At 40.2% G+C, this 12,640-nt stretch overlaps 1 protein-coding gene across 1 annotated transcript; it reads left to right on the top strand.

Annotated features, from left to right (window-relative positions):
* The first annotated feature begins 4,182 nt into the window (after window positions 1-4,182).
* On the top strand, window positions 4,183-11,665 carry LOC115757098 (protein DETOXIFICATION 29-like). Its single transcript, XM_048281540.1, has 9 exons — window positions 4,183-4,578; window positions 7,875-7,961; window positions 8,232-8,773; window positions 9,356-9,442; window positions 10,431-10,487; window positions 10,560-10,798; window positions 10,892-11,010; window positions 11,148-11,234; window positions 11,328-11,665. The coding sequence occupies exons 1-9, from the start codon at window positions 4,273-4,275 to the stop codon at window positions 11,409-11,411; spliced, it is 1,608 nt and encodes a 535-aa protein (XP_048137497.1). The 5' UTR covers window positions 4,183-4,272; the 3' UTR covers window positions 11,412-11,665.
* Window positions 11,666-12,640: the final 975 nt, after the last annotated feature.

Below are 12,640 nucleotides of genomic sequence, written 5' to 3'. Positions count from 1 at the left end.
CTCCAACAGCAATAGTTTTTCGTCCTGGCCAAAAGAAAGGGAAAGAAAGAAGAGCAAAAGTATATATGAGCCATCTGTGCTATTTCGATATTGAATCCTTTGCTTTTGCATAAGGGATCCGAATCACCTAATATTGGGATTTCCGTGACATGCGTGACATTTTTTTCCTCACTTTCAATATATGATGTGGCTCAAATCGGGCTGTCCATTTTCATTTAAATGGCTTGATTTGAATAATGTCATGCATGTCACGGAAATCTCAATATTAGGCGATACAAATCCTTGCATAAGAAATACTTCTCCCACTTGAATAGGAGTCTGCCATATATTGACACAAGAGGTTAAATTTATTGGCCGTCCCTTGAACTATTGTATCGACCCAAGACCATTAGCCAACAAATTAATTTACAACGACACGTAGAATTCGATGTATAACTGAAGTCTAACACCATGGTATAACGTCTTACCCAAAAACTTAAAATTAATAGGTGGGGCTCCCATGGGCAAACGATGTGTGATGCTTTAAGAGAAAAGGACACTGAAGTGCTAATTTTTATATATTGCGCTCACTTTGGTGACAAGCTATAAATCATGCGAAGTTGCTTCACGAACATTTTTCCGTGTCTAAGATTGTAATTGAATTCGCCAATCTCCTTTTTTGTACATCAATACGTTAAGCACCTTATTTTAGAACTCAACCAGTGGTTTGCATATTTCCAGGGCGAGCTAACAAAGGGCAAAATTGGAGAGTGGCGATTTGACAAGAGATCTTACTTTTTTTTTTTTTTTTGGTCGTAACAAGAGATTTTACTTACGCTGTCCTCCACCTAGAAATCCTTCCTTGCCTCCTCCAGTGGTTCCTGAAAAGTACGATTCTTGCATATGGATCCTGTGGAGTGCCTTCAGAGTTTTTCTGTCTCTTAGGTGTTCATTCGGCGTTCTAGTTTCTGGAGCAGACGCGGGCAATGCGCGAACGCTTCATGCTTTATTAATGACCCATCTAATGCATGTCTAAAAGCATGTTAATGAAAAGTACTTGATAGTACTTTTGAAAAAGTTTAGAATTTAATTGAACCATGTGACATATTTAGGACTAGATTAATGACCTTGGGGCCTGAGCTTCGATCCATTAAGGATGGGCCTCAGCGCCTGTGCCTGAGTCCATCGATGGCATAAGGAGAGTTTGTTTCATTTTGAGATCACGAACCCAACATTACATACATGTGAATTGGACACGACCGAGTTTGACAATATGCTTAGTAAGCCGTAAAATTGTCATTTTGGATGACCCAAAAAAATTTCAGACTCAAATTATAACAAATTTATTAAGTTAGTGCGCTTTTTCTTTAAAAGAAAAGAAAAGACCTAGATTTTCCAACATAGAAAAACCAATAAAAATGAATTATAATATATGCAATAACATGGAAAAAAATCATTAACTTTGAATATTCAAACACAACTCTTCATTCCCAAAGGAGATTAATTCGGACACAACTATTTATGTCTGAATAGGTAGTTTTATCCGAATAGACACAAACACTTCAAAGGGTGTAAGAAATTAATACAAAATTCGAAATTAAAAAAAAAATAACTGTAACTCCATTGCAAACAGTCGCACTATTTCGCTAATCAAAATGGTTATTTTATTAGTAAATTCAAAATAAAAAATAATTGTGATTCATTTGTGAACAATCGCCTGTTTCGCTAGGACACAACAATTATTGATAATATTTTTAATAATAATATCGTATTTCAATAAACAAAGAATAGTAATTATTGATTAGTGCCAAATCTAGTCCATGTGCATGCTCACATCCTTTCGATGTGGGACAAGGCACCTCTTAATTTGTTTACCAACAAGGAAGCCCTATCTCCGTAGAGCCACAATCTCACGGCCAATTTGGGCAGCAAAGTCACCAAGAACTCATCGTCCACCGTGAACCGGCGCTCCGCACTGCAGCTCGGCCCCTAGGAGCAGCAGAATCCGGGGACTTTCGACCCCGCTGGTGATGTGCATGTTGGCAAAGTGTGGATCGTCGATAACGTCACAACATTCTCTGCAGAGGGACCTCAGCTTGAGGAGCGATATCGGGGTTAGGCGAGAAAACACGTCGCGGAGGAGGTGGAGAGGGAGGGAGCTTGTCCCCCGGTTTGGAAGAAGAAGAAGATTGATAGCTGGACATTGACGAGAGCTCTGAAGAAGATGTGTTCTCGTTTTGTTTTTATGATATTACTGCGAATTTAGTGCACCTCTTCACTTGTTTTTTTTGGTCAAACACCTCTTCACTTACTCGACATAAAAATTGACTCGGAGATGTCTATGTCCTAGATAGTCACAATTTCCATCTGAAATAACAAAAAATATAAAAGGGGAAAGAAATTTTTTTTAACGAGTCACGTAATCCATTGCTTACATTACACTTATTAGATTTATTGAAATAGTTGAAGGTTTGGGTTGATATATTTATTACAAAATTCTGTTTTATTGGTAATTTATTTATAGTGTATTGAAATCGAGTAATCTTTTCACATAATGTACGTTATGAATATTAACAAGTAAACAAAATCAACTTCACTATTAAGTGAGGTTTTTCTAAAAAGTCGGATTCCTAATGACATAAGCCATACTTTTAAAAGATAAAACACATCAAACGGGGCATAAATTCTAGATTAAAAGGTTTGCCTTAAACTTTCTACCAAAATATATTCAAAATTAACTATATCATTTTAAAAAAATGTCTGAAGAAATTTTTCTTTAACTACTTTGCCATGTTTGAACTTAAATATTTTGAATAGTAAACAAAAAAAAAGTTGGGAGAATTTGTCAAGAAGTCCTAAACCTCTAGTACTGATCCAATGAAACCTTAAACATTTTAATTTGATCTATTTAGTCATAAACCTTGTGATAATTTGCCAATTTAGTCATTTCAATCAATTTTGACTTTAAATCACTAACGGGCACATTGATTGTCCTACGTGGCATGACCGATGCTAACGTGGGCAATTTTTATAAATTATTTTATTGTATTTATTTCATTGAGGCCAGCAATGGCACAAAGGCCTCGCTCAAATCTAGGTAAGGACCGCCTCTCGTAGAGCCCCGCCAACGACCCCCACCAGCCAAAATGGCAAAAAAAGAGGATTAAAAAAAACAAGAATTCAATTTTCTTTTAAAAAATGCTAAAATTGTCAACGTTGGTGCCGGCCATGTCACGCAAGGCGGCCGGTGTTCATGTAAGCGATTTCGCCCCAAAATTATCGGAGGACTCAATTGAAAAATTATCATAAGGTTTATGACTAAATCGGCTAAATCGAAAAGTATAGGATTGAATTGGCATCCCCATAGTAGGTTTAAGATCTTTTGGTAACTTTCTCACAAAAGTCAAAAAATAGCACGAGCAATCAGATTGTAGGTGGGCTTGCAAGTTAGGATTCTGGCTTCCATGGATGGTGGGGTGGTGATGGATACAGCGGTCGATAAACTCTTCCATTAATCTTCCAGCTCGAGAATTTATAATTCCACTGGATTTGATTAGAGCTAAGCCAGTTTTATGTGTCCAAAACTCAGCCGCAAAACTAGTTTATAGTGTCTATCCATTCACGGAAGCCTAATGCGGGAGGAGTCGTGTAAAATTGGAAAAATTACCAAAAAACAAAAGGTCATAAATTCATTGCAATTATGCAGCATATAACATAAGATTTGAACGTTCAAACAACTTGCGTTTGAGATTTTTTCATATTTTGATTGTCAACGAAAGATTTTGGACGAAGGGTTAACGAGGGCAGATTCGGAGCTCAAGTAAAACGCGATGGTTTTTTATTAGGTAGATTAAGTTACATGATAAAATTGAGACTGAACCTAAAATTATGATTTTTTATAGGATAAAGGAAAATTTTATGGTAGAATTAAGACTAGACCAAAAATTCAGATATTTTTAGGGCCTTTGGCCGTATTAGACGTACTTTAATGTCCCTCGACGTTGCCATCAAATTTTTCCCTTTTGTTGTAATTTGATGTTTTTGTCTTTTTTTTTTTTACGAACTGCAAAAATCTAACTTGGACCGTACTAATATCCCATCTAAAATTTTCTTCCCACCGTGCATATTTATATCAGTAGTAATGATGGTATTGTATAGTGCCCCATATCATGCAGAAGGGTACCATGCCAATCTCTTCCTCCACGGTCCTTATATAGTAGTACTCTCTTTCTCTCTCTCGGCACTCGGCAGGAGCAACAACACCAGGATTGCTACTGTTGTTGCTGCGCAGTCATGGAGAACGGTGAGCAGCCACTCCTCTCGCCCTCCGAGAGGGTTGACCGAGCCGATCATGTTGTAGGAAACGGCGGCGGCGGCGACCATGCCCACGACCAGCAAACAATGGTCGCGAACCTGCCGCTCTCGACCACGGTCAATGACTCCTTCACCTTCACGCCGCAGGTCGACGACATACCCCCGATCAAGGGTCCCCGCGACTTCCTCCGGGAGTTCGCCAAGGAGTCCAAGAAGCTGTGGTTCCTTGCCGGCCCCGCCATCTTCACCTCCATCTGCCGGTACTCCCTCGGTGCCATCACCCAGGTCTTCGCCGGCCAAGTCGCATCGCTTTACGATAACACAATTTATATGAGGAGTTTTAATTTCTTTTCTCCTAACAATTGAAGTACCGAAAGGGTAAATGAGTGTCTCAAGGCATTGTCCAAGAATATTTAATTTGAAAAATTGCACTTCTGAAAGCATCGATTGTATATGATACGGAAACAACCAGTGCATTTCAAAGTGTAAAGTTTTTTTTTTTTTCATTTAGTTGCTTTGGCACTTGTTTGCAAACTTCAAAACATGATAGCAAACTTCTCATTTATCTTCAAACCATGTAGATCATACATCTCATTACTCTAAGGTTACGTTCAATTGTCTAGATTTCTAGTCATGATATGACTGGTAGCATATGATATGAAATTCAGGAATTTTGCTATATTCTATCACTATTTGGTGAATCGCGATTATAAAACTGAATATCTTTACTTCATATCTTGTCCATTATTTGATATAAACAACCTATCAATGTAAATGAACTTAAAAATTGCACAAACGGATATGGTAAGAATCTCTCACGATGCTCTTGTCTACTTCATTTTTATTTGCTTATTTTTTATTATCTCTCTCTCTCTCTCTCTCTCTCTCTCTCTCTCTCTCTCTCTCTCTCTCTCTCTCTCTCTCTCTCTCTCTCTCTCTCTCTCTCTCTCTCTCTCTCTCTCGTTCTATTTTCCACTTCCATCATTCTCTAACAAAACATTATCAAATAGAAAGATATACTAATATTCCTAAAATATTAAAATACATAAAAAAAATTAATAAACATAAATATGCAATATATATATATGTTAATTCCTGTACACTACAAGATAGAAAGAATTTTGAATAAATAAATAAAAATAGGAATAAATAAAATGGTTAATATCACGAAAAATTTCAAACTAGTATACATGTGACAAATTTATCCCAAAATATTTATTTGATTGCCAAGAATCCCAAACTGATACACAATTTACCCCAAAGTATTTATTTGACCACCAAGAACTCCAAATTGGTACATCGATGATAAATTTATCATAAACTACTTTTTTATCATAAAAAATCCCAAACTAATACATCTATGACAAATTTACCCCACGTTAGTTCCCGTTAAATTGTGTTAATACTGTGAAAAATCTTAAATCGATACACTTGTGAGAAACAGAGAGTAAAAAACCCAAACGAGTACACCCGCCAACTACCTTGTGTCATCCAACTCAGCAATTTGATAGTAAAAGTTAGTGAAAACTAATGGAAAGTAAATTTATCACAAGTGTACCAGTTTTGGATTTTTTATGGTAAAAAAATAGTTTGGGGTAAATGTACCACATATGTATTAGTTTGAAATTTTCGTGGTATTAAACCTAAATAAAAATGATTATCTTTAGTTATTTTAAGTTTTATATTTGAATTCAAATATTACTTTAATTTTATTAATTTAATAGAATTTTTATTTGAGAAAAATAACTTTTATATTATGGATATTAGAAATCATATCCAATTTTATCTCACTTACCCCTTGGGATAGATTTTATTCTTTGTATACCCCTCTTATATCCAACTTTTTCTTGTCTTGAGCAGGCACCAAATACATGACATGATAAACTTTATTTCATCTTGAATTTTATCTTGACTATCAAATGTAACCTAAAAAAGATGGTCGAGCGGTTACATATTTGATACGGAAGTGGCATGTTCAGTGTTCGAACACATGCACGGGGCAACTCGTGTTTATCCACAGGGATTAGTCACGCTGAAATGTTCGAATATCACCAGCGGTCATCGGTACTAGGGTCGCAAACTTGCTTGTTATCATAGCGTGATCTCAAGGGATGAGGATGCGGAATTTGGGGTGTTGTTGGTGAATGCAAGAAGATGTGTATTAGGGTTTCGCAGGATAGCGCCATGCTCATGCGGGTACATGTTTGGTCGCGCAAACTGACTACGCAGATGATCAAACGTGATTTGGAAAATGACTTATAGGATAGCGTAATGCCCTAAAAAATGTCCAACTTTAATTCTAATCCCCGATTCTATCCTTTTTATCTCATAAAAACCTCCAATTTTAGGTCTAGTAGTAATTCTCCCATATATTTTTATCTCATAAAAAATCACCAATTTTTACTTAAATCCCATATTTGCCTCGTTTACCCTCCATTCAAAATTACCCTTAATGATCCTACATGGCATTTCTATGTCATTGCTCCAATTTTTCCCCAAATTTCATATCCAAGAACAATTAGGGTTAACTTTCTTTGATTGCTCTTACTCTTAAGATGGTCTTCCTTCCTTCTTGCTTGAAGATATTCCATTTTGCACTCAGTTTTCAATCTCCAATCTCTCATGCTCTAGAGTCTTCCATATCTCGCAGTCGGAGAGCTTGCACTCAAAACACTCGGCTCGACGCTATCAAATAGTTTGGGTTTGTGAGTCAACAAAAAATTTCGATGGATCGTTAACAGAGGCAAATTTGGGACCTAAAAATGAGACAAAAAAAGTTTATCGTAGAATTGAGAGCAGATCTAAAGTTGATGTTTTTTATGGGATAAAAAAGTTTATGGTAGAAGCATGACTAAATCTAAACTTAGGCGTTTTTTAGTGTATTAAGCCTTGTAGGACCGATTTGCATGTCCCTCGACATACCAGCGAATTTTTCCCTTTTGTTGTGCTTTAATGTTTTCTTTTTACAAATTGCAAAAATCCAACTTGGATCGACCTAACTCCCATGTAAAATTTCCATCCACTGTGCATACATATAGTAATAATGATTATAATCTATTGTCCCCCATACCAATCTCTCCTCCACAGAAGAATAACATACCCAGATCGCTATAATCTATAAGGAAAACTCTTGGCTGACAGTCAGATGGTACTGACCATGCTATTACTATATTTATAATAGTAATAGCATGGTTAATAATCATATCAATCTCTACTCCACAGTACTTATATGGTAATAATCTCTCTCTCTGCAGCAGCAGCAACAACACTAAGATTGCTACTGTTGTTGCTGCTGAGTCATGGAGAACGCCAAGCGGCCACTCCTCTCGCCCGCCCGTGATCATGACGTCGGGGGCAGCGGCGGCGACCATGCCTGTGACCAGCAGGTGATCGATGCCAACCTGCTGCTCTCAACCACTGACGCCTTCACCTTCACACCGCACGCCAACGACATCCCGCCAATCAAGGGGCCCCGCGACTTCCTCTGGACGTTTGCCAAGGAGTCCAAGAAGCTGTGGTTCCTTGCCGGCCCCGCCATCTTTACCTTCATCTGCCGGTACTCCCTCGGCGCCATCACCCAGGTCTTCGCCGGCCACGTCGGCACCCTTGACCTCGCTGCCGTCTCTGTCGAGAACTCCGTCATTGAGGGTTTCTCCTTTGGTGTCATGGTATGAAAGTATATATATGCGTTCGCGTGTTCCTGTAACTGACGTGATTATAGTGCACATCCCAGTTCACGTGCCGAACGGATAATGAATTTGATTTTGCGCATTAATCTGGAGTTGTTGTAATTGGGAAGTGCAATCGAGAAGCAGAAGATAAATCAGTTTTTTATATGCAATTTTCGGGCATCCACACATATAACTCAGTCCGACTGTCGGTTCGAGTCCGCGTGCCGAATACGGTATAATGAAATTTGCTGGCAACAAATCTGGCAGCTCGGGATGGGAAGCGCGCTGGAGACGCTGTGCGGGCAGGCTTACGGCGCGGGGCAGCTCGACATGCTGGGCATTTACATGCAGCGGTCGTGGGTCATCCTCAACACGACCGCCGTCGCACTCTGCTTCCTGTACATCTTTGCGGCCAAGCTCCTGCGGCTAATCGGGCAGACGGCGGCGATCTCGGAGGCGGCGGGGGAGTTTGCGATCTGGATGATCCCGCAGCTGTTCATGTACGCGATGAACTTCCCGATCGCCAAGTTCCTGCAGGCGCAGAGCAAGATCATGGCGATGGCGGTCATTGCGGCAGTGGTCCTGGTGCTCCACACGGTGTTCAGCTGGCTGCTGATGCTGAAGCTCCGGTGGGGGCTGGTGGGGGCCGCCATCGTGCTGGACGCGTCGTGGGTGGTCATCGTGGCGGCCCAGGTCGCCTACATATTCAGCGGGACGTGCGGGAGGGCGTGGACGGGGTTCTCATGGAAGGCGTTCGAGAACCTGTGGGGTTTCGTTCGGCTGTCCATCGCTTCGGCCGTCATGCTCTGGTAACGAGTTTCGCTTAACATCTTTCACGATCTCTGTCACTGCGAAATCGTCTTTAACATCCCTAGCATTAGCCATTACATGAGGGTCGTGGTTTACAGAACAGTGAAGACTAATGGTTGCGACCATGAAAGACGTGTCAAAACGTGCTTTCCTCTCCTCCTTCCTTCAACCTCTACCAGTCTTAGGCACGACGTGCGGGAGGGCGTGGACGGGGTTCTCATGGAAGGCGTTCGAGAACCTGTGGGGTTTCGTTCGGCTGTCCATCGCTTCGGCCGTCATGCTCTGGTAACGAGTTTCGCTTAACATCTTTCACGATCTCTGTCACTGCGAAATCGTCTTTAACATCCCTAGCATTAGCCATTACATGAGGGTCGTGGTTTACAGAACAGTGAAGACTAATGGTTGCGACCATGAAAGACGTGTCAAAACTTGCTTTCCTCTCCTCCTTCCTTCAACCTCTACCAGTCTTAGGCACGACGAGCGAGATAAGCTTGACAGTGAGGACTTTGACGAGAGATGCACGTCCCTGAAGATTGAATTTCACGTGCCTTATGTTTTCTTTTCTTTTCTTCTTGTTGCAGCTTGGAATTTTGGTATTTCATGGCGCTCATTCTATTCGCGGGTTACTTGAAGAATGCCGAGATTTCCGTGGATGCCTTGTCTATCTGGTAAAGTTTTCCCCTTCACCTATTCGTTATTCATCTGCCCTCATTCAATTCTTGAGAAGCAAAAGGCCAAATCAGTTGAGAAATGAAATAGATAGAAAAATTTGAGTTGGGACATGTCGCTTTAATGTCTATGCAGCCTCTTTAATCAACCTGTTTTCTTTAGCAGTGTTTGTTCTTTTCAAAAAAAAAAAAAAACTGTTTTTGATATTACTGATGATTGAGAAGCGAGATCTGCGTCGTTTCCTGCAACAACCCCATTTGACTAACGTTGTGGACACCAATGTCAAACCGACAAGCGATATCAACGTGACCCGTGCTTTGCTTATAGAACTGATGAATCAGGACCAAAGTTCGACAAGGTTTTCATTGAGGATGCAAGTTTGAGAACTTCTTTGGATGCGTTTGAGGTTTCATGCCTTTTTACCTGATTAGTCCCTCGAGAATTTAGTTGCGGTTTACAGTAGAGATTGGCTAAATTAGCACAGGAGGGGAGTGTCCTCGAATATGTATAGCACCAGATATCTAAGTGATTTAATCTTGAACTGCCCACCTACCAGTTTGACAGAGAGAAAGAGAGATTGCATTAACGTCAAACTGAAAGTATGGCATTCTCTTGTCCGCGGACAGGTAAAGGATTGTTCATCATTAGTTGTCTGTCTTTGGCCTCTAACGTTTTCCTTACATCACCAAACAACCTAATCATTGTTCAGATGAAATATCAACTCTCATCTTTTCTTCTTTATCGTGTATTGTTTGTCTTCTTCTGTTGCTGGTTCAATCAAAGGAGAACGGTAAAGTTGCATTTTTTTTTTTAAAGATGGGGATTTGTCATAAGTTACTAGTAAATATAGGACCCACATGCACGACCCGGAGTTTCCTATTTGGTAACTGTGTTAAAACATAATTTGGATAAGATTAATGTGATTGAGGGGGCAGTTTGACTCTTGGTTATGATGTTTGATTTGATGCACTGTATCTGTTGTTGCAGCATAAACATACTAGGGTGGACACTCATGGAGGCTCTTGGAATGAACACTGCCATAAGGTTGGTACTAGAATTATAGGCCAACCGGAAAAATCTCTCTCTGCATCTAACATGGTTTCTTGGTCATCGCAGTGTGAGGGTGTCTAATGAACTCGGAGCGGCTCATCCAAGAACAGCAAAGTTCTCGCTCATAGTGGCCGTGATCTCCTCGTTCTTGATCAGTCTGGTCTTATCGGCGATCTTGCTCGCCACTCAGGACTTATATCCGTCCCTATTCTCGAGTGACACGTCTGTCCAAGAACTGGTTAAGGAGCTCACACCAGTGCTGGCCTTGTGCATTGTCATCAATAACGTCCAACCAGTGCTCTCCGGTAGATTTGCCAATCTTTCTTTCATATGTTTTAGCTATCACTTTCCCGATTAGAGAAATGTTAAATGTACAACGGTCCTACTCCTCTTAACAGGCATGGCCGTCGGAGCTGGATGGCAAGCCACGGTCGCATATGTGAACATTGCTTGCTATTATCTGTTTGGAGTTCCCTTGGGTCTGATCTTTGGTTATAAGCTAGGCTGGGGTGTCAAGGTAAGTTTCCTTTCATGCTCAATCATCTTGGAAGTAAAAGTTCCACTCTTTGCAATAGTTTTACCATTGATTTGATAAACCAAAAGCAATGCAAGATAGTCCAAATTGATCACTAAAGTGACATCATTGAAACTCAGGGGATCTGGTGCGGAATGCTGACGGGCACAGTAGTGCAAACATGTGTGCTCATCTTCATGGTTTCCAAGACGAATTGGAATAAAGAGGTGAAACGTCTTCTTAATGCCTCTGTTTGTTCAAAGATATGAATGCTTCAGGAATAGGTTGAAAAAGCTCATCGCTGTCTCTGCAACTTTCAGGCTTCTGTTGCTGAAGAAAGAATAAGAAGATGGGGAGGTCCTTCAGAAGAGCAGCAACTCACACAGAACGACTTAGAGAAATAAAACAGAACCCAATAACTCATCAAGAATGAAAGAATTTTGGCGAAGATGACCCTCACTGTAGCCAGTCACAACTTGACGACGCAACTCATGAGATGCGACCGTTCAGTCGCCGGATTCATTTGTTGTTCAACAAATTCCAGTGGCCATTGATGATCTAATTGGCCCCTAATTGCGAGAGAACCTCAGTTACACTAGTCATTTAGTTATACCGAGTCAATTGCAGTATTTAACAAGCTATTTTCATGTTTTTTTCATCTCGCCGGCTATTTCGCCGAAATCGTTCCACGACAAAATATATTTCACCGAAATTCGTCCTTTCGGCTTTTAAATGTGATAAGAGGTTCTGTGATGATTTTGGACATAAGAGTTCCAGATAATTAGAGGAATCAACACACAAAGTTTGTACAAAATCCAATAGAATTACACAAATATTGTCTCGACTGGAATTTAACTCGATGGCGAGAGCCTACAAGCACAAATCCAAAGGAACCGATACAGATGAAATTGAAAGAAAATGCACAAACGTAAACCAAATCATAGTTTGACTTGATGGTATGGCCTGACAAGCACAGTTCTCTTCAAAAACTAACAAACCAATGCACCCAAAACAGTGTCAGAGTTTGAATCAATGGCATAGTATCTGGGATAAAGATAAACAACGGAGTTTGACTCGACGACGAGAATCCGAAAGCTATAGTTAAAAAAAGTAAATGCAGTACGATAAGTAAAGACAATATAAATTTGTTGATTTTGTTCGGGGGGCCGTTCTCCGTTGATACTTGGTGATATTTATAGCGATTGGAATAGTAACTGCTCTTCGGCGGTTGTAATCCTAGTGCACCAACAATTGTCGCCTTCTTTGGTCTTTTGAATCCCTTTTTCCCAGCCTTCGAGCAGTTATTTGATTCTAGATAACCGATGTTGTTGGCGCCTTTTTCCAATTTCCATTGGTGTCGGTCGTGCCAACGTTTTCCATATCCTGGGGCTTTGAAGTTTGTCAACCCAGTAATTGTTGATTGGACACTTAAAAATTCTCTTATGATCGTGAGGGGCTAGCCCCATGTCCTCTGCATTCTACGAACTCCTTGACCTTCTTTTAGAGGCTATTTGAACCTTATCCGCTTCGAATTTATTCTACTATCATGAAATTCAAGGAAACAATTTTCACAACCTTTGGCGCTCCTTGAAAAACTTGGAATTCTATGGGATTGCCTTCTTATTGGCGCCCG

Source organism: Rhodamnia argentea, chromosome 6 (assembly GCF_020921035.1).
Source record: "Rhodamnia argentea isolate NSW1041297 chromosome 6, ASM2092103v1, whole genome shotgun sequence".
Lineage (NCBI taxonomy): Eukaryota > Viridiplantae > Streptophyta > Magnoliopsida > Myrtales > Myrtaceae > Rhodamnia > Rhodamnia argentea.
The sequence above is the reverse complement of the archived record's forward strand: the minus strand, read 5'-3'. Positions and strand labels throughout refer to the sequence as shown.